Source organism: Nipponia nippon, unplaced genomic scaffold (genome assembly GCF_047370975.1).
Source record: "Nipponia nippon isolate SJK-2023a ecotype South Korea unplaced genomic scaffold, ASM4737097v1 scaffold_7, whole genome shotgun sequence".
In the NCBI taxonomy this organism is placed as follows: domain Eukaryota; kingdom Metazoa; phylum Chordata; class Aves; order Pelecaniformes; family Threskiornithidae; genus Nipponia; species Nipponia nippon.
Window position 1 is genome coordinate 13,552,142 of NW_028262391.1, and position 22,546 is coordinate 13,574,687.

General features: G+C 46.2%; 1 protein-coding gene across 6 annotated transcripts in view; it reads left to right on the forward strand.

Annotated features, from left to right (window-relative positions):
• The window catches only part of TP63 (tumor protein p63), a 91,713-nt gene that overhangs the window by 59,586 nt on the left and 9,581 nt on the right, over positions 1-22,546 (forward strand). For 5 of the 6 annotated variants that reach the window (XM_087738925.1, XM_087738930.1, XM_087738927.1 and 2 more), the window contains 6 exons: positions 9,158-9,344; positions 11,058-11,173; positions 11,498-11,607; positions 11,891-12,027; positions 13,012-13,094; positions 14,060-14,196. In XM_087738925.1, coding sequence (XP_087595051.1) covers positions 9,158-9,344; positions 11,058-11,173; positions 11,498-11,607; positions 11,891-12,027; positions 13,012-13,094; positions 14,060-14,196 — 770 coding nt within the window. The remainder of the gene's footprint in view (positions 1-9,157; positions 9,345-11,057; positions 11,174-11,497; positions 11,608-11,890; positions 12,028-13,011; positions 13,095-14,059; positions 14,197-22,546) is intronic. The other variant, XM_087738926.1, reaches the window with a different exon arrangement.

Consider the following 22,546-nt stretch of genomic DNA (forward strand, 5'->3'; position numbering starts at 1 on the left):
AAACCAGGCTGGATTTTGTGGGAACAGGCTTATTTTGGAAAGCTTTAGTATTTTTGATTTGCAATTTGCTTATCTTAATTGAGCACGCACAGAAACAATCAGTAGGGACAACCTCCGCATACTGCTGTGGTTCTTCCCTCCTTATGGTTGAGTTCATCACCCTTTGGCTTTCAGCAGGGGACAAAAGTGACTGGGAGATGCACTAAAAGTCGGTGTCTGATTACTCCAATGTTTCCTCTGGCTAGTTAGAGTTTTTGAAGATTGGCTGGTAGGATGGAGCATGCTGGAACATGCGGACTTGAAACAAGTGAGATCTGGGAGGCTAATAGGAAGCAAACAGCAGCCTTCCTCTTTGGCTGGACCTGAGACAGATGATTGTAAGAAGGTTTAATCCCCCACGCCAAGCTAGGAGGAGGTTTGAAATGGCTAACCTAGGCTTTACTTAAAGCAGTCCATGAGCAGAACAGGTTCTGGTGCTCAATATCTGAGGCTGATGTTGTGCACGTGAGTCAGCAGCAGTATGTGGTGGGGTGGGTTTGCTGTCAGGAGCCTGGATATGTTCTTTCCAGTTCATTTCTGGAGTCCTTTATAAGAAAATTCTGGTTTTCTTTAAAATACAAATTGAATCAGACCTTTCTTAAGTCCAAGTTTGGCTTCACAAATGCCTTTACGCAGAGGCATACCGGCTCAAGCAGGTGGCGGTTAACAGTGCTGCCAAAAGTTAAGCACATGCTGAAGGTTTCTGCTAAATCAAGTCTTGGAGGTTTTTACCTGCAGCTTTGGTGAATATGTCCTGGTGTAATGAGTAGAATTGGCTGGAAGGATTATTGCTGGTTATGCCACTGTCACAGTCTCTAGCTCGTGTGACACTTGGTGTCAAACTAATCAATTTACAGTTTCATGTAAACAAACACACGTGGTCATATATGTACACTTGCTTGCATTACCTGCAAGCAGGTGCGTGTATTCTATATAGATGCAAATACTTGTACCTGCAGCGTAGCACTTCATTTGCAGTGCATTCCTCTCCTGCTAGGAGGATGTGAAGCAGCTGAGTGTTTCTGAGGATAGCGGAGCTGTGAAAGGAGGGAAGAAATACAATGAAGTTGTCCATGGAGCTGCTTCTGCGTTCACTGTAATGATTAAAAATCTTGCTGTCAAATTTTGATTCACTAATTAATGTTCAAAATTGAAGCTGATGGTTTTTCAATTCCAATTTTAACTAATATTTTAGTCTAACTTTGTTTACTCCTCACTATTCTGCCAAATGTTAATGCTTCATAGCCTTTAGGTGAGTTTGGGTAGTATGAGAGTGGGCTTCCCACAGTGTCTGTTTCTTAGTGTTGTGTTTTCTTTGGTAGTCAAACAGGCTGCTTATGTTCTTGTACATTTGTAATACAGAAGACACCGGGAGACCTAGATATCAACCTCAGAGTCTGAGAGTTGAACAGGATAAAAAGAGCCTGTGTCCAGCCCTCTCCCCCCACCCCCCCCAAAACCCCTAAAAAACCAAACCAGACCAAACCAAAAAACAGTGCTTGAAGTATAACAATGCAGCATGAGGCCCCGTGCATGGGAAGCTTTATTTGCAAAGTCATCCTAAAGAAAAGTCTTTTGAGGAAGGAGATACCACACAGTTAATGTTTTATTGATGGCCTGTAAATTGACCGTGTTAATGTCAGTTAATCAGCAGAGCGTATGAAAATAACATCGCAGGGATGTCCAGAGTCACAAGCTTGGAGACACTCTGATCCTATGGAAATCAGCACAGCGTTCAGAGCCTGGTATGCTTGCAAGTCACATATGCTTTGGCCTGTCACATTGCACCAGAGGGAACTATGCTATGGTTGGGATAATTCTTGGGTGTTTTGTGTATGTGTGTAAACTTGTGTTTGCAAGAAGGTATCTGAGAGTGTACCTCCAATTTTGGGTAATAACATAAAATAAATGCTCCCTGTGGAAGCTACTTCATTCAGTGAAAATTCCCATTAACATGGGATCCCGCCGTCAGTGGGCACTCATTTCATACCTTCACCTCACTTGCAAAATTTCCTATGTGAAGTAGCCTATCAGAAATGCAAATTACTAGACATTGTTAGCATCTGAAACTTATTTGATACTGCTAAAGTTTCAGTTTAGAAACCAGCAGAGAAACTGGATACGATACACAAGTAGAGTGTGAGCTGAGTACGCAAGGTAAGGTTATTTGACTGCAGGAGTCTTATGATTTTCTTTTTAAAGAAATTAATTTCAAAAGGATTTAAAAAAATAAAATAGACTAGCAAAGGAAGAGAACTTAAGTAACAAAATCAAATAGTAAAGCCTTCCTTTACAGCCATCACAAAAAACACGCATAAAATAATTCCTAGCTCGCTTCTGAAGTTTTCCATCAGGGTTTTTTTTTTCTCTTGAAACAGGATACTTTTCAGTTAATTCTTTTTTTGTTGTTAATTTAAAAAAAAAAAAATTCAAGCTAAACCTCAGGAAGTCTTCATTTGTTGAAGAAATAAGTCTGTAGATATGAAACTGAAATGCAAAAGCCCTCAGATATGATGTTTTCAAATTTACAACTGTTTCACAGTGCAAAAGTAGTATGGGAAAATATCAGAGTTATTTCTGTTACCATTGTGGCTTTGTTGGCAACATTAGGTAGGACTATTCCTAAAGCAGATAATACATCCTGATCAAGGTAGTTTTGAATTTAAAATCTCTGGGGATCCTCAAGTGAGTTGGTGAAGTATTGTCGCATGAATGAACGATCTCATTTTCCTAAAGATGGGAGAATCTAGCGGATGCTCCAAATTCAGTATTTTGGGGAATTTCAGGGGGTTTCCTGCAGCATGAACACTGTGCATGTCCCTGTGCACACTCTTCTCAGCCTGCTTCAGCACTGTCCTCTGAGATGAGGTGCGTGGCTGGGGATGTGTATTTGCGGGGTTGGTGGTAGGGGACCAGGCGGGAGCGTAGAGCAGAGGAAATTGAAGGGCTTTGTATGGGGAGGGGGGAACACGGAGCTGACTTGCTCTACCAAGGCGAGTAGGTGGTTGTGCACACAGCTCTGCATCTGCCAGAAGGGGAAAAAACTGCTTTTCTCTCCCTTTGCATTGCGTGATAGCACAACGCAGGAGCCATGCCAGCTCAGCCGAGTGCAAGCGTCCCTTTTCAGCAGCTTGGTGGGCAGCACCGCTTCTCCCAAATCCCTGCCTGTGGGCTGAGCTCCGCGGTTAGCCACAGCCAGTGGGGAGAAGGCGAGCGGCTCCACTGTGGGGCTGCACGCAAGGAGGGGATCTGGCACACCAGGCACCGTGCCACTGAATCCTTGTCTGCAGGCTATGTTTCTCTATTCTCCTCCTTGCCACCCCTCCCCTTCCCCGTTTACCTAAGCAGGTCGACGCACACACACGCACATATATATATATATATAAAATATTTTTTTCACTAAGGTTTCCAAGGTGCAGCACCAGCTGCCATCAGCATCTGGTCCGGCGTTGGGAGCACTGCCTGCCCCAAGGCAGCGTGGAGCTGCACTGACATGCACCTCAATGCTTCTCCCATTTCTCTTGCGGTTTTCGTGGCGCTGCCCGTCCCCACGCAGCTCGTGGGTCGCGTTCCCCCCTCCACTGTCCCCTCCGCGCTGCCGGCCGGGGGGACGCGGGGCCCACCTGCCTGATGTCAACATCTCGGAGGGTGAGGCCGGGGAGGAATGTGCCGCTCCCAGCCCGGCGCAGGTAATTAATCCCTGTGACTGACAGGTGGCAACAGGCGGCCTTTGGCTGCGGCTCCTGGGGAAAAGTGCTCGGAGGAAGGATTTTAATAGCTCATCAGCACCGTTCATGTGCGCCTGGCGCGCTGGCTCAAGGCGAAAATGAAGTTTAAGTCTCTGCAAAGGCGGGCGCCCTTGGGTGAATTGCTGCCCTTCCCCAAGGGGGAAAAGAGGGTGACATGGCTTTTCCTTTGCCCCGGGGTGGAGAAGTTTGGTAAATGTCTGCAACATGCTTGTGGCGCTGCGTCAGCATCCCCTCCCGCTCCCATCCTCCCCGGCTGTCGCATGGTGGTTTCTTTCCTCTTCAGGCAGGGGAAGCTCACAGGCACACCTCACTGGTGCAGTGGGCTGTGAGTCTGGGGGCTGTTGTCACATGTAGTGGATCTGTAGACACATAGGTCTAGTGATCATCAGCCCCAATCTGTTGTGCCCGTGGTTTGAATGTCTGCTATATCTGCTAGCAGCAAGCTGTCTGCTTTTCTCTGGAGCCTGATGAGATAGAGGACCTCAAACTGGAGCTTCAACAAGACAGCTAGTAAGGGGTGGGGTTAAGGTTATGCTGAGCCAAAGATTAAATCTGGCAGGAGATGTCCATGTCCGTAGCACTCCTGGTAGAGCTCTTCTTGGGCTTCCCCACTGCATGTCTTCTGGGTACAAGCCAGTTCCTAAGAGTGTGCGCGCATGTGCACACACATGGATCTGGTATCCCTGCCATGTTCCCAACAGGTTTTTTTGAATGAAAAGTTAAATCGCTGTTCATCAAACCAGAAACATTTAAAGTGCATGCGTAAATCTCAAGTTTTATTCTTAGTAACTTTCTTTCCACTGCCTTTTTTCTCCTAAATGAATAAACCTTTTGCAGGTGATTTTCTATTTCTTTTTGACTCCTTGTTTTCATCTGCGAATTCTTTGGTGCAAGTAAATGTTGCTTTCCCAGTCTTCTAACCTGTTCTTTTTTTCCCCTTCTTGGAGTTAGTTTGATAGGGGAGAAAGGACAGCTGACCGACGGCTTTGAAAACATCAAGTAAAATGAATCTAGTGTTTAACTGAGTTGCACTAAAACGTGACTTCTTGAAAGAAGTTTGCAAAAGATTTGAAAGAGCTGTTGATCTGAGCAGAAGGCGCTCAGGGAGCTGTCACGCCATAAGCCAAGCCTCTGGGATCACCTTCAAGTTGACATCCATCAGCATTTGCAGAGCTGGCTGAACCCTGCCCCTTTTAAAGACTTAGGGGCTGTAATCCCTCGGCTAGATCAGATGGTAAGACCAGTATTAGGGGTAGATTTCCAAAGTAGTGTTTGGGGGATTTTGCTGTATCGGAGTTTTGCAGGGGAAATGAATGCTCTGCAAAAATCCATTGCAGCTTGTATTGCACCCAGCACTTACTTCCAGGAGACTTTTGTCTTTTCTAGCAAAAATCCTTCATTTGAGAGGTGAAAAGTGTTTTGTTTTCTCCTTTAAACCCTTTCTTGACGCACCTTCTGGGGAAGGGGCTTGCTGAGAAATCAGACAGGTGTTGCCTGATGGTAGCTGGCGTGTGTGTATTGTGATACTGAATTACCAGCCAGGGTGCCAAGAGTGGGTAATACAGTATGTCTGCACAGGCAGGTGGGGAGGGCAGGGCTGCAGGCACTGGAATGTTTTCTTCTTTCCTTTTAAATCATATTATTAAGCAAAAAACTAAATTCACTGTTGTTCTTGGCAATCTCTTGAAGTCTGCTTATATGGGCATGACATGCAGCACTCGAACCCCAAAGAAAAGTCCAAGCCAAAGCTCTTTACTCTCCCTCTCAAATGGATAACACGTCGCCAGGCTCCGCTCTTTTGTTTTAAATAACTTTCTGGTCCATATGTCTGGTAGAAGTGGTGTTCACACTCAGACTGTTGGCGTAGCTTTTGTTCCTGCTGCTAGGTCATGACTACCGTCATCTCACTAAAGGACAGGTTTGTTGATTGTGTCAGGATCGTTTTTGGTATTTTTGCTCCTAGTTAGTTTAATTTTCCTACACTAGCAAGTAACAGAAGTGTGTTGATTAATAGTCATGCTCTAGATTTCTGGGAATTGCTGGTCTTGTGATCTTACCCCTCATACAGTGAGCGTCTGTCAGTTCACATAGCAAAATGGTGGGCAGGGGGACGGTCAGCTTCTATGAGGTGGGGCGGTTTGGAGATCTCTGGGATGAGGCGCCTGTGCCGAGAGAGGCGACCCTTGCTTGCAGGCACTCCCTGAATGCACAGACAGCTCCTGCCTCAGGGTTTTTTTTCTAATGCTTATTTGCTTTGAAATCTATATACAATATCCTGTCTTGCTCTGTGGATATAGTGATTATCACCGATCCAGTACGAAGTCACCGTGACCTAGTTGTTCGCATCTATTTATGCCAATAGATGACTGGGCGTCCGGTTACCCACGATTGCAGCAAAGTTGGCAGGGTGGGAAACTTAAGCCCCTTACTGTCTGACAGCAGGTACCCCGTGGACAGATTTACACTGGTGTTAAATGACCAACTGCTTAGCGATTGCACGCTCGCAGGCGGCTGTGCCTGAGGTAGATGTGAAATCATGGCAATGTGCCACAGCCCCAAGCCCTGTGTAGTGCCCATGAGGCTTGAACTCTTTTTACAATTGGGTAACAAAAAGGCGGCACGTCCCTCCTGCTGTCTCATCCACCTCTGCTGGGTGCTCCCTCTTGCCTCCTCGTGCCCTGACCGTGTCCCGAAGCAGAAGTGGGCTCCTGGTTACCCTCCTTATCTGACACGCCAAGTTCAAGGTATTGGCCAGAGCCTGGAGCTCTTGAGTCTTCCCTGTGTTTTGGGGATGTATATATTTTATTTTTTTTTTCTTTGTTGGACAGGCTTGTTCGTCATAACCCATTAGCCCTTGGCTGTTTACTTTCTGTGAATTTAAGCTGCAGGTCCGATGCCTTCCTTGCTGGTTGTAGCCAAAGGGTTCTGACAGTTGGGGTACCAAAGGGTGGACAAGGAGCAGTTCCCTTCCTGGGCTGGCAGAGGGGCCACGCTGTTTGACCTGGAGCCTCAGTATTCATGCTGCTGCTGGGCACCTCTCCTGTCCTTCTGAAAGCAGTGATTTTTATTATTTTTTTTTTTTTCCCTTCTTGTAACCCCAGCTTTCTGTCTTTGAAGGTATTATACATAAAATTACAGTCCACACCAACACTCCTGATCCATGACTGAGGGGTGTGTATCTCCTTCCATTTGTTCAGTTCTCTGAATGCCTGCAGACACCAGACACGTTGGCTCCTGGCGTGTGCTGTGCCCTCCCTGTGCCATCACACTTCCATATTTATGCTTTCATTTCAGCCTACCGCCTTTGGGTGCCCAATTTCTTTACACTTCAATGATGTTAAGGCATCCAAGTGATTAGTTGGGTTTTTGAGATTTTTTTTGAGGCTTTCTGTCCTTGAAACCTTCCTTCAACAACCATCAGCAAACTGATGCGTTGAGGGAAACAATGCTTTCTAAATTTTCTTCCTCATTCAAATAGAAGTGATTCTTTTCCTGCCACTTGAGATAAAAAGACAACATAGTGAGCTCACCCTTACCTTCAGTAAGGAATTGCTTTTTAATTAAAAAACAATAAGGAATTTCAGGTTAAAAGGATGTACGATATAAATCACCATCTAGATCTGTTTCGCAACTTTTTTTTGTAATTGTTTGGCATGTTCCCCATTTCCGCGGGCTGGGTAAATCCTTTGTGGGTTTAATCTCTAGCCTGCAGGCACATAAAATACATTGCACAATTTGGTCTTTGCATTTTAAAGAATTTTTTTCCTTAGCTTCAATACCTGTAGCATCTTTTCTGCCATATGGCAGGGTGGTGTTGAGTGAGGAGGGAAGGGACCAGCTTGGCTTATTTTTAATCTCCCTCTCCTCCCTGGTGTCTCTCTCCCAACTTTGTTTTTTCCTATGTTAGCAATGCGTACACTTTGAAATGCAAATAATCCCTGAATATTGGTAACTAAACCTTCTGTTGCCACGTCACCTGCCACCCACCCATGCATACACCGGCTCTTCCCATCCTGGCAGGGTGGATGGCCATGTTGTGCTCTCGACCTGTATGAACCTGTTGGTGCTCTGTTTGAACAGTTGGGACCGGGGCTGTATTGGCCACAGTTGCTAGAGATGTTTTTTGAGAAAACAACCACCTTGGGGCTTTCACTTTTCTTTCTCTGCAAGAACCAGAGAGATGGAAGTTGGGAAATGCCAACAATTCCTGTGGGTTACGTGGTTAGAGTTACTGGGAGAGCTCTGCGCTTGCGAATGTCTGAGCACCAGGAGAAAACTGAATGCCTCTGGAGTGGGGTACTGATGAAAACTGCCATATTTTGAAAGAACCCTGTACAGCACAGGGGACTGGAGAGTCTTGTTCGTGGGGGACATCCAGAAAAATGGGTTCAGGTTACACTGTACTGAATGACATAAGCATTTCCATACCCTTATTTCAGTGAGGGGTTTTGAACAGAAACCAATGACTACTGCCCCGTGCCTCGACATTTTGCTGAGTAAAGGTTTCCAGATATGAACACACTTAAGGAAAATGCCGCACCAGCATTACTGCTTTAGTGGGGAACATCTTAAAAGAGGGAATCGAATATGCTCCAAATCAGCACAGTAAATAAAAGCATCTTGTTCTGCTCCAGGTGTTCATTGCTCACCCCAGGATGGTCGCAACCTCCCTTTTGGAGCCAGCTCCTGAGTTGTGCTCTAGGTCCCACCACAGACCTGGTTCTGAGCTTTGATTATTTAAAAAAAAAAACTTTATTACTTTATTTTTTTACATCTTTCATGGACATAATGCTTTGAGTTTAGAAGTGAGGAGATTGCTACAGAGGTGGTCAGCAGAGGTGTGAGATGCTTTTAAAAGATGACTGAAACATCAGATTTGGTACAACTCCCAAATTGGTCAGGTATCAAGTACTGTTCAATTCCAAGGTTCATGTTTTTATTTCACCCCTCTGCAAAAGTAGGAGGGCTTCTCACAAACCAGGATGAAACACTGTGTGTGGTTTCCAGTGCTTCCAGGGTTACAGTGTGTTGTGAAAAGAATAGCGTCTATTTTGTTAGGTGGGTAATGTGTGTCCCTTGGAAGAGGGGGTATGTGCCCAAGAGAAATAAAGACTGTATTTGTTCATCTAAAAGCAGTGCTCTTTATCTGAAGAATTTTGCCTTTGGGAAAACGAAACTGCACGTTTATACTCTGCTATTCTTAAAACAAGTAAAGGTCTAGGGTTTTTGCTACTTGTCTGGAAGCGTGGCTGTTGTGTGAACAAATGCAACGCACATTCAGTTGTATGTGCAAACCCATCTCCATCCTTCTGGCATGCTTCCACCTCTAGCTGAACATCTTGACTCTCTCGCTCTTTTCCCCCATCCAGTATTCCACCGAACTGAAAAAGCTGTACTGCCAGATCGCCAAGACATGTCCCATCCAGATCAAAGTGATGACCCCACCGCCTCAGGGAGCCGTCATCAGGGCTATGCCAGTCTACAAGAAAGCTGAACATGTCACCGAAGTGGTCAAACGCTGCCCAAACCACGAGCTGAGCCGGGAGTTCAATGAGGGTAAGGAGGGCAGTGCTTTGCTGGCAGTCCCTTTCCAAAGCTGCTTGGCTGATGAGTGGCTGGTGCGGGGATTTGGTGGCAGCTTCGAGCAAACCTGCTGGAAGCAGACCTCCCTGCAACATCTTGTGCAGCTTTTTATTTCCTGTGCTTAGCAGGAACTATACTTTAGCTGTCCCTGTGCAAGCACGTCCTTGGGAAGAAAATACCAAAATAAATCTCACGCCTGCCCAGGTTGGATGGGTGTCTGTCCCCATGGCAGGCAGTGCCCTTCTGGCAGCCTTTCCCTGCTCTGCTTTTGCTCCTGCAATGAGAAGCAGCTGTTCTTGTGCTCAGGAATGAGCTTCCATGTCGCTGGGACAAGGATCTAGTAACAGGATGCAATATCATCTCCAGTCTTTAATCCACTCCTCAAAGACGGAGGGGCTGTTTATCTCTAGCAGGATAATGCTAAGTGCCAGCATCAACTGTAAGCAACCTTCCTGTACATTAAACGCTATCAGTTCAGTATTAATGTTATAATCTTTTACTTGCTTCTCCTCATGTTAGTGAAGTAGCAGCTGTTTTTAAAATGTTCTGGGGTTTTCTGCAAACTCATGGGCTCGGCTCTGTTTTGCTTTGGCTGCTTAAGTTCACATAAGTTCAGAAGAGCATCTGTTTTATTCTACGTGCATTATTTATCTCCTACTGTAAAAAAACCCGGTTGGTGTCAGTTAGCAGGATGTCTCGGGAGCCTGGATCCCTTTGCTGGTTACAATGCAGCCAGCTAGACGAGCCCAAAAATAAGCCAGGACTTCAGAGTGTAAAATCAGAGTGGAGTGAGACAGCTCTTTGAAACAGTTTTTCATATTAGAAAGTGCTTTTCTGACAGAACTGGATTTTTTTGAGGGTTGATACCTGCTTCAGCGATGGAGTTTTAAGAAAGAAAAAAATGAAACTATAAATTCTTATTCGGAAATAGTTATTTCTCTAGGAATAAACTGTATTTCGAGTAAGAAATGAACAGTTCAAACACAAAACAAATTCTTTGGATGAACCCATAACAGGCTTCTCTCCTCAGGATTTAGTTGTATGTTGTAGAAACACTGAAGAAAATTTGCAGGAAGGAAACTATTTGTTTCTAGCCCCCTTTCCAATAATTTAAAAAAAAAGAAGATCATGTTCCCTTCTGCTGCCGCTGTAAGCAAGCGTGATTTTTCAAGTTGATTGTTAATTAAATGCATATTTCTCCTGCTGCCTGAATCTTTTTTAGCTCATTAGGATCAAGACTGATGGGAGGGAACAGAAGAGGGCTAGCAGTTGATGGGGGAAAGATCAGGGATTGAAACTTCAAGGAATTTGCTTTGTGCCCACATTAGGGGGAGGAAAAGAAAGGCTTTCAGATGGTGTGAAAATCCACATGGAGTTATCTGCTCAAAGAGTTGCTGTGAGCTGCCATTCAGTTGATGTCTGGGCTCGCTTAGTCTGGGATCTTGGGAAGCCCATGTTCAAGTTTACTCACAAGTGTCCAGCGTGAGCTTGAGAAAAGTCTGCATTGCCTTTCACATCTGGTAGTGGGCAGGAGGGATGCTTTAAGGGCTGGGAGGCATGTGTGTGCTCTCATAGACTGCTGGGGCCAGGTGCGAGGCTTTCCCTTGGTGGAAGATCTTGCTGCCCTGCACATGAGCTTGCTTCACTGAACGGTATCTCTTGTTTTTTGCCTCCTTGCCCTTGCAGGGCAGATTGCGCCTCCCAGCCACCTGATCAGGGTGGAAGGGAACAGCCATGCGCAGTATGTAGAAGACCCCATCACCGGGAGGCAGAGTGTGCTGGTCCCCTATGAGCCGCCCCAGGTACGTTGTGAGCCCAGGGTCGTGGCATCCCAGCACGCAAAGGGGTGGGGGTTGTAACCCTAGTCAAAGGAGTCGGGATCTTGTGCTTTCCCCATCCTCATCGCAATGAATCCCTTCTTCCTCTTCGTCAGAAATGAGCTTTTAAACACCCTCTTTATCCCTTGAGAGATGGAGTTCTTAACTTCTTTTAAGGAGGCCTTGTGGTGGGACCTATTTCATGCTAGTCTGACTGTAGCACAGCTGTGGGAGTACAAGAGGAAAGCTTGGAAAAAGCAGAGCTTTCCATCCACCATCTCTTATGTTCATCCCCTTTTCCTCATCTAGGTTGGTACGGAGTTCACGACAGTCTTGTACAACTTCATGTGTAACAGTAGCTGCGTGGGAGGGATGAACCGTCGCCCGATACTCATCATTGTGACACTGGAAACCAGAGAGTAAGTAGTGCATCGCGAGTGTAGCCCTTTGCTTGAGAGGTGGTCTTCTGGCTCCTCTTCTGCTCACGGCAGCATTGCATATCCTGAGGGACAGTTTGATGCAAGGGGCCGTAGGATATTTTTCAAATCTTTGCAGGTGAGAGTTGCCCAACACCTGGGACATCCTGACTGGGAAATGGGAGGTTTGGGTTTGTCTGTGCGTAGTCTGGTGTGAAGTTGAGGGACGCTGCTGGCCCCCATCTGAGCTGGCAGCTGATGTTTCCTCTTCCACCTCTCTTCCCAGTGGGCAAGTCTTGGGCCGCCGATGTTTTGAAGCCCGCATTTGCGCTTGCCCAGGCAGAGATCGCAAAGCAGACGAGGACAGCATCCGCAAGCAGCAAGTCTCCGACAGCACAAAGAATGGTGATGGTACGAAGCGCCGTAAGTAGCTGGCAGAGCTGGGCAGATTGCAGATCGTGCTGTCACCGGGTGCAGGTGCGACCCTGGCGCTTGTGCTACAGGGACGGAGCGGTGCTGTGCATGGGCTTGGAGGCAGGAGGGCATCAGACGTCTGTTCTCCCAGGGTGAATCAGCCTGAAAAATGAGCTGGTGTTCACAAAACAGCATTTGACAATCTGGGTTTGCGGGTTCCCTTGCAGCGCTGCCTGTGTTAGATTAGCCCTGCCAGCAGTGGCTGGAGGGGGTGTTTATTTGCCACCATCAAGGTACATGGTGGGGACTCTAACCCCTTTTTGAAACTTTACGGCTTGTTTGGGACTGTGCTGTCATTCTCTGCTCCTTCTAGCCAGTGTCTTATGCTGTGGCATGTGTCTTCCAGACGCAGGGATCTAGATTAAGACTGCACATAAACCCGGCTGTGCATTGGAGGTGCTCTGGCAAGTTGGCTCTCTCTGTGCTCTAAGGATTGCAACGTACTCATCAGACATGCAAGATGTAGAAACCCAGCTTTGGTTTTCCGCTTATGCTCAGTGATGGTACTAGGCTGAACAGCAAAGCAGCAGGTTTTAACAGGAGGCAGATTGGAGGGGGGCTTCATTTTCACAGTGAATTCTGCGTGCTCCCTGCTTGTTGTCTCACCTTTGTGGATCACTGATCCACCGACAGCTTGTGGGCACTGTAATACCAAAGCTTGCAGTCTTTCCTGCAAAGAGCCAGTGCTTGTTCTAGGTACAGCTTGCTGGGGTTTTGCCATATACCCAGCACTCTATGGCAGATGTGTTTCCCCAAGCAGTATGGCCACCCAACATCTGCAAAGTCCTCTCTGCCTTACGGAGCGAGGAGCTGTGGATTTCAGCTGGCCATGCGCTTCATGTCTCTTTCTTGTATCTCTCTCTTTCTTTTTGTTCCTCTTTTATTTATTTATTTTTTTTTTTAAATGGGATGCCCTTGGGCTTTCTCTTCCAGCTTTTCGACAAGGAACTCATGGCATACAGATGACATCTATCAAAAAAAGACGTTCCCCAGATGATGAGCTCTTATACTTGCCTGTGAGTTCTCTCTATCTTTGCATTTATCCTGTGTTTGGTATCTTCCTCAGTGCCTTGAGGCAAGTCAGCTGTTCACCTAGACCTCGGAAAGAATGGAGGATGGGGATGGGATGTGAAATATTTTTTTTTTTTTTTAATCCCCAGAGCTATCTGTTTTAAATACATATTCCAAACAAAAGAAAAAAGATAAAATCCCATTACCTGCTGACTGAGAGTGGCTAGTGCAAGGCATATGAGAATATCCCAAGGAATCCGTCTGTCCTGGTGGAAACATTGTTTTGGAGACCTAACTGGGTTTCCTCCTCTGTCATTTCTGGGTCTGTGGCACTTGAGCTTTCTCTAGAGCTAATGGGTGTTGTCTTGCTGACAAAGGTGGATGTTTCTGTGGCTTTTATATGTGCTACCAACATTGTGGAGTAAGAGAAGTGAAATACACTGCATTAACCGTAGGATCAGAAAGAGCATGAGTATCTGTAATTGGCCATTTAGCTGCTTCCCCATGAGCCACATTCAGTTGGATAAATCACAAACCATGGTATGCTTAGAGGACATCCAAACCCAACACCCAAATTCAAGTACTCTTTTTTTCCTCAAGGCATGTAAGATTCAGCACCAGATCTGCTTACATCTGACACAGGTAAAGACGCTTTTGACAGAAAGACATAACGTTAGACATAACGGATTGGATCAGATTATTGCTTTTGATTGGCATAGATTTACATCAAGCCAGGTGACAACCCCAAGATATTCATTAACCTGTAGTGTTAGATTATCGCCCTTAAGCATTATCTGCTGTACCTCTAGCACAAGGCTTAGCGATTTTATTGCATATGCATAAACAGAGTATTTGCATCCTGCTCTGGTTGTTTACATTACTTTATCTAAAACTCGCTAAGGTGGCTGTCACTATAGATGTAGTCCTTTAAGGCTTTTCTTGTCCCTCTTTTCTTTTTCCCATGATCCAGGTGAGGGGACGGGAGACGTATGAAATGCTACTAAAGATCAAAGAGTCCCTGGAACTAATGCAGTACCTTCCCCAGCACACAATTGAGACCTACAGGCAGCAGCAGCAGCAGCAGCACCAGCACTTGCTCCAGAAGCAGTGAGTATGAGTGTGCTTGCAGTGACCTGTGCAGTGAGGACGGTGCGAAGGGGAAGAGAGGAGAGAGACACAGAAGGCTTCTGCACAGTTGTTCGTAGGGATGTGGTGCTCAGCTGAGGGCCAAGCACTCATAGAGTACTGCATTGGCAACAGCATAGCCACTTGTTAACCCCCTGGTCAGGGCTGGTAGAAATTGATGCCAGGAGTTTGGCCAAAGCCAAGTTTCTGGAGCAGAACTTGACAGATGATGAGTTTGAGATTCAGATTTCACGACCTGCGCAATGGGACAAAGCAGTCCTCCTTCGCCAAGTGCACGTCCTGGCTGCTTGCAAGGTCCCTCTCTAGTCTCTTGTCCCATACAATTCACCTTTTGGCCTTGAAGGGTGAACAAGGACAGGCTCAGCGCGTTGTTCTCACTTCCAGCCAGAGCCTAAGGTGCAGCAAGGCAGTCCCGTTGAACAGCCTGCAGACAGAAATCCAATGCGCATGCACGCCCTAGCTGGGGAGCGCAGGGTGGGTGTGCTCTTCTCTTGTCTGCTCTGTGGGAACAGCAGCAAATGTGGAGCCATCTCCACACTTTCTCCAGGGTGTCCACCTAAGCATCTTGCCAAGAGCATGTGAAGCCAGGACTGCGAGCACCGTCTTGGCCATGCGCTCGGACTCCACTGCTGCACACCTCTAGTGCTGTTGGAGGGCTGGTGGCTCAGTGGGGTATAAATACTGTAGGTTCCTCAGCTATAAAAAGGGAAGCTAAAAGTCCAAGAGCAAGGATGAAACATGTAAGAATTGCTTTGTGGCCACTGGGCACTTCAAAGAAAGACTCTACGCATGCACTTTTAAAGTGTTTTTAAAAACTGTACTTTGTCACTGACTCTCCACATTGTGCATGAGAAACTTTCCATCCTGGCAGACGTAGTCCCTCTCTGAACTTGGCTGGCAAGGCTGCACCAGGATTACTTTGGGTGGTGTAAGTGGCAGGAGGATGGGGAGAAGAAGGGCCAAATAAGTGTCTGGTTTCCATTTTCCCCTCTGTTCCCAAAGCTTTGCAATTACAGAGACTGGGTCAGAGAATGACTTCCCAGACAGACCGTAAGCGGTGTCATTCATGGGCATTGCTTCACCTGCTGTATCGGGTGACAGAAAATAGCTGCCCTGTCTCTAGGTAGCCACCAGCGGTAGTGCTTAGGATCTCGCACGTTCCTGCTGGTAAGCTCACGCGTCAAGAGGCTGTGGGTATAACTCATTCCTCTGCAGAGGTTAGCACGAGGCCAAGGCACCACATAAGTCCCACTTGAGCCTGTAGGGATTTATTTCGGTGCCTTGGCCTTGTCTCAGGACTTCTGCAATACCATGGCTTTCTGCCAGATCTCTGCATGTGTTCACATTTCGACCTGTGTGTTTTTAGTGTCAGCTGGAGTCTTGTGGAGGTGTGAAAAAAGGCTTGTGCCAAAATGGCTGGAGCATCCAGGGGCTCTGGACCCTTTTTTTTGAGGCACTTAATAATAATGAGAGTTTTATCAGTCATCTGCACTGTTTCTATATACTACAGCTTGTATTTACTAGCTGCTAGGCATTGCGGCCTTTGTGCGCTCAGCTGTGTGCCTTCAAAGCTCTACCTGAACTACAGCCATTTCAGTTGAGAAATGGTTTTGTAAGCAGAAATGGACGGCAGCAGATGACAGCTTTCTCTTGGTGCTGACAGTTGCTTTGCCATAATTACTGTTCTCATTCTTCCTATATCAATAGGATGCCTTCCTGGCATCTGAGGTTGGTATTTGTGTTACCTTTAAGACCAGCATGTATGAGTCCAGCCTTTTAATTTAATAAAACTTCTTTCGACATGTCTCCTGGCACTTGTCCAGTTATATACTCATTTTTCTCAGCTGCTGACTGTGCTCAGATACTGGGAGAAAGATTAAGAGCTTTTAAGGATGCCAGGAGTGGGGAGAAAAATAACTTTCAGTGTTTGTCCAGAGCTGCTGCAGTTGTTTCTACTGACAGCCTGCCATCAAGCAGGGTCCTCTGTGCTGAAATCCATATTCAAGCAATAGCTGCTTAGGTGCAGCTGGGTTCTGGTGCTTTTTCCTCAATAATCCAGGGTATGACTTAATTTCTGAAGGAATGTGTTCAGGGCTAAGGGGCATTTAGGCTGAAAAGACTCAGATGCAATTGCACGCAAAAAGAAGAATCATAAAGGAGCTTCAGGTCGTGACGTGAGAATGGGGAGAGAAGACACTTTGTAGGAACTGGTTTGGGTAAGAGCAACCTTGCATGTGAACAGGTTCAGCGAACTGCAGACTGCTGGAAGATGTCCTGACACTGCTTCCTTGCCAGGCTGGCCAAATTCAGCAGCACGGTGACTCCTTTGTGGGTCGGTTCTGGCTTTAAAAGAAAATGCCTTTCACTTTATAAGTAGGGGTGTACTTTCAAAACTCAGTCTCAGCTTGCTTTCAGTCAAAGTGTGTGTTAAAACTGGGAGCTAGGAAAGTGCATATGCAGTGACCAGGTTTGAATGTGTAGGAAGCTGTAGGTCCTACCTAGCAGGGCTCTGGGACCTGGATGTTTGTGAGTTGCCTTTGGCTCTTTATTCTCAAAATGGAGCTGCATCCCCATGTGCTTCACAGTCAAGCCTTGATGGAGGAATTGCTTGATTTTTTTAGTTTACTTTTCTAAGCAATGGTTAACATAGGAAAGCTATCTAGGTATGTGGGAAGAAGTTTCCCTTTAATTCCTACAACATGGAAAGCTTCATCATTTTTGAAGAGTAGGAAAAGCAAGGCTGAGATTATTATGGTGAAAGGTAGCTTTAAAAAAATAGATCCGTCATTCTGGAAAACAACTGTGTAATTGCTCTCATGCACATACAGACCAGCATTGCATTTGGCAGGCCAGCAGATGCAACTGTCTTACTATTCTGGAATAAAAAAGACAAATCCGTTGACAAGCAGAAAGCTTTGTGTCCCACAAGATGACCAAAAATACTACAATTCTCTACATTGTGCCAGACTGCAATCTTTCTCTGTCTCATCTCCTCTCTCTGTTTGCTCCTTTGTGCATGGTTTTCTCATATTTACTGCTATGCCAAATACCTTCATGATCATAGGTGGGAAGTTTTTTTCAGCTGCAGTTTCTGTTCTTCATTTTTCACTGCTAAATCCTGGGGCCCATATTTGAACAGCAGCACGCAAGTTTATTTAGAAGACTTCCTTTTCATGGTCTGCCACTGTTGTTTAAAACATGGATTTGCCAGAAGATCCCTGCTGCCAGAGATACCAGAGGTGGCCTGTGCCTTATTGGGGAGGGAAAGTTTCAATACTCTACTGTGAAATAGATTTACCACCAATATTCCCAGGGAGTATCTGCACAGTCTCTCAGGGTTTCACTGGAAAACAATTTTTCATATTCAACAGAATTTCCTGTGGTGGGTTTCACCCTGCTGAGCACTGTTTTCAGAACAGTCTCTGTTTGAATTGGCCATAGCATGATCGAAGGGATTTCACACAGTCTTCCAGTGGCTACCAAGAAGAGGGTTCTTATGTCCCACCAGGCTCTTATATCCCAGCAAACATTTCTCTCATATCAGCAGGGCTGCAGCTACCAGCCCACTGGCTGCCTTTCAATCTAGTGAGCAGCACAGCTCATTATCCAGACGAGAGGGAATTAACCTCTCAAGTGAGGTATGACAGAGCCAAGCTCTCCAGTGCCTGGAGTGCTCCAGCTGAGACGGGAGCTGCAAGGATCCCGGTGTTTGCTGTTGCGGGGAGGGGGCTGGTGGGAAAGGTATTCTTCATATCTCTGCCTTGTTATTCTCATTTGTTGGTGTGGAAGCTAATAGTGGATTTTTGCATGGTTTGGTTTGGTTTTGTAGTGCTGTGCTTGCATGTGTTCTGAACTCCAGGCACTTGGATAGCGTTCTCACTAGAGAATTGCCAAGATGAAAGTAAGCAAGAAAAAGTGTGGCATTAGGTATATGAAGACATGCTGCATTTGCTTTGCTGTCTCCAAGAGTGCAGTGCCTTCCACATCAGCTGGTGGCCCCAGGGGCCCCTTGGCTTTAGTGCAGAGGGTCCCCCCTTGGCTTTGTTGAGATGTAATCAATATGGCCCTTTCACAGTAGTCACCATTCTCTCTCCCTAGCACCAACTTCTGGTTTTTAAGTAATTGAAGTTTGAAGCGGGCTCAATGGAAGCTGCTTCTCTCCTTTTCCTCTTTGGCTGAGTGCTTTTTTCCTCTTGTATTTGCTGCTGGGAACAGTATTGAAGCACTATTTGCACCCATGAGACTGGGACACTGAAATCAGATTTCCCTGTCAACTAGTTGTTTTCTCTTCCTTGCCAAGCACTCACTCGTACCTGGGGCTTTCCCACTTTCTAAATCTCCCTGTCACATACCCTCACTGTAGGTGCGAAGACATCTGCTTTTGCCCTCCTTCAAAGCCCGTACTGTGATCATGAAGGTGGGAAGTGACTGTTTCTCTAGTGGTGGCTGGTGAAGGGTCCTGTACATTCATCTTTTTCTTTTCTCTGGTTCCTTCTCTACAGTCTCCTTTCGGCCTGCTTCAGGAGTGAACTCACGGACTCAAGGAGAGACTCTCCCAAACAGACTGATGCCATCCTAAAACATTCCAGCCCCCCAAACCCATCAGTATATCCATAAACTGAGCTGGTGGGGTCACTTTGCCCATCTGGCGGGACTAGGAACAGTGGGGCAAATACACAGCCTGATAGCAACAGAGTAAATAGTGAGAGTAATCTCCTGAAGGGACTCAAACTTTGCAAAAACAAGACACTTCTACAAACCTCTTAGCTGTAGCCCATAGCGTTGGGAGGTCAGGAACCACAATGTCGTCTGTCTTGGTGTAACGTTTTCTTCCTGGTTTTGTAACCTGTTGATACTCTTTCCTGTTACTTCTGTATTTGTGAAACTCGGCAGGGTTTCTCTGAGCAGGTCTCAATTTTAAAATGCCTCTTGTCTTGTTTAAATTAAAAAAATGTGTTCATGGGCTGGGGGGGATGGAAGAGGGTTGGGTATGTTTAAACAGTCTGTGATAGTCAATTTGGCCTGTTTTAATGCCGGTCATGCAGTAATAGTGCAAGTAGATGAAGTATTTGTACTGCTGGACAGAGGGAGGTAATAATTATATGAATTGGCACTGTTAAGAAATCAATTTTTTTCCTATAGAAATTCCCACTAATTTGGCATCATGAATTGTTTTCCCTTATTTCTAATCATAAAGGGTCTGATCTAAAATACATCAAAATTGTAGGGAAAAGCGGGTGACTTTGACTTTGCACCAGCACCGCTGGCATTAATCCAGCTTGGCTGAACTTAGAAAGGTCCCTCCTGACTCTGTGGGCTCGATCCAAGTGGTGGGCTGAGCTGCACAAGGTGAATGTGAGGTTGGAGTCTTTCTGCATAATGATGTCCATGTGTGCTCAGTGTCCCTGTGCCTTTGCAGCTGAGGGTGTAAAGGGCAGTGTGTTGAAAACCGCTCATTGCCCTGCCTGTGAAAAAGGGTCACAGCTTGCCCCTTTCCTTGCTGGCGTTCAGCAGTTATTAGATGTTGCTTTAGCATATTCATCAACCCTACTATGTTTTACCCTATCACTACAAACCTCACAGATCAAAGGAAAGAGGTGCCAGCACGTTTTGCAGCCGACTCAGCCAAGTGGCCCCTGGCCGTGCCCACCTTGTCCATTAATCCTGCAACCAGTGGCTTTTGCTTATTGTGTCTGTGAAGTGCATCCTGGCTTAGCAATTCCTGCACAAGAGACTGTTTCTCAGCAAGGACTTTTAAATCCTCACACTGCTTGTATCAAACTCTACCTCTGAAGGCCGTTTGTATGGGGCTTGACAAGGTGGATTTGAACCCTTTGGAAACTTCACCTCTAAGTGTCAAGCCCAGACCAGCACAAAGGAGGAACGATCAACAGGCAAGTAACACGCTGTGGAATTAACCTGGCATTGCTGAGCGTGGCACTAGGTGCGGATGCTGGTGATGAGGGAGGAGCTAGTTGAGGGTGGGCGTGATGCCTGCTGCGGCTCTCACCAACAAGAGGTGCTCAAACATCCTTACGTGAAGAACAGTTCCTGATGCTGGTAGAAAAGTGTACTTGAACCCACGCTCTCAGGCAGTGGCATCTTTCCTGAGGAACCCTCCAATGTTGACGGCTGCAGGAAACAGAAACGTGAAGAAGTTACTGAAGGTACACCAGGAACGGTGCTCCCTGTGGGCAGGTGTCTGCCCAAATCAGCTGTGGTTGGGGAGCAGAGCTCAGTTGCAAATGCCAGAGATAGGCAGCCCCTGAGAAACACAGGGGGCTGGATCAATACTGATGGGGATCTGTGTGCCTGCAGTGCAGTCCATGCTGGATTTATTTGAGGTAAGTGCATACCCAGCTCTGTCACACCTGTGGTTAGGCACAGCCTGAAGAGAAGGTGCCTCCCAAATGTAGATCAGGCCTCCTGGCCACCCACCAAGGAAAAAAGCCTGATGCAGTGGGAGAAGACTCTTATCTCTGAACACCACATCATCTGCTTCCAGGCAGCAAGCTGTGATCTGAGCAGATGATGACTCGTACTAACATCTCGTTTGAGAGCCATATCCCATCTCTGGATATCTCCTTCGTTATCTTAGCAAGACTTGTACCATAGCAGTGTGGGGGAGGGCTGATGGACCAGAGCCCCCAAAATTGTGATTAAGTATAAATAATAACTAATTAAATACTAGCAGTGACTATTTCATACAGTTGCAGCTCTACCATCGCTCCTAGTGTAAAGCTAAACAAATCAAGTGCCTCTTTAATTTGCCTGGAAACTCCAGGAAGTACTTTGAGATCACAAAGCAGGTAACTATTGCTCTGTGCCTTTTTATTTGGGAGAAGATAGGCAATACTATTCCTTTCCCCGTGAGAGGTGGGAATCTGAACTGCAAATGCAGCCCAGATGCAGGATTATGCTTGGCACTGTTAGTCTGTCCTTCCAGTGAAGGTTTATTCCTGGATCTTGATCTTCTTTACTTATGGATGGCAATATAGAAATACTGCAACAAGGACACACTAATCTGTATCTAGAGCTCTGCGCCAGGGCCTGTTGACCAGCAAGTTTGAGGAGGCAGGCCACCAGAAGATGCAAGGCATCCACAGCCCACAGTGGGAGATTCCAGCTCACGCTCCAGTTCATCATCTGGTCTGACCTCTAGGAAATCTCTTGTACCATGATGGGCAATGCAGCACCTGGGACTTCCACCAAACAAGACTGTAAATTATCTGGAGCCCACTGTCCTCTGGAAAGGCTTTCCGATTTGTCCTCCTTACCTATAAGAGGATGATGATTGTGAAACTGGTCTTAATGGTAACTTTATTTGCTCTCCAGCTACTAGGTGGTTATCTTAGAAGGTGCTTTTTTTTTTTTTTTTTTAATCAAATAACCTGGAGCTGGAAGGAATTGGAGTTGCTTCATAGTCTGTCTTCTGCAGATAAAAGAAGAAAACTTTTCCCCAGCTATCTTTTGATTGCTTCTTTGTCACCTCTGGGACTTCAGAAAAGTAAGCCTTTTCCTTTCAAGGAATAACCAAGTGGACTAATTGGGCCTTGTCAGTCAGTCAGGTCATATCAGTCTATGTCAACTAGTTGACATATATCCACTCCCTGTATTATAGCTCGATTCCCTGGAGAGCAGGTTGCATCCACTGCCTGCCTTGGGAAATTCTCATATCTGAAATCTAAGGGGAGTCGTCATTGCCACCCTGCACTATTGCTTGCTTTAGAATAGCAGCAATTTCAGATGTGGAGAGCAAGGGTATTTCTCTGCTTTTTAGTGTCCCGTTTCATGGGCCTCCAAAGTGGAGGAGCACAACTGAATATCATCTGTGTGCCATTACTAGACTACATCAGTGACATCCCAGTGTTATGCAGCCCAGTGGGCAACCTTACTTTAAAAAACATTGCTAATGGGCATGTTGACCATGTGCGAACCTGGGATGTAATCCTTACTGCACTTGCTGTGGCTACTGTAAGGAAAGGCAGGCCCAGAACTGGACAGCTTTGATTCCACTTGGGTGTCTCTGTGTTGTGACTAGCTCTAGGTCTCCGGGGACAGCAAACTGTAGGCACGAGGGCTTGGGTGAAATCTTAAACTCTCTAAGCCTGAGCTGCCCTGTTCTTGCACTTAATGAACCTTTGATGTCATTTGCATTAAGGCTGCTTACATGATGGTGTGGTCACCTAATGTGAATGAGGACTCTAGGACTTGTCTACTGAATCAGGTAATTGGTCTACCCAAGCAGTTTCCTACCTCTGGTGAAGGGCTGATATCCAGTGAGCTGGGAAAGCACAGAATTATTCAAGGT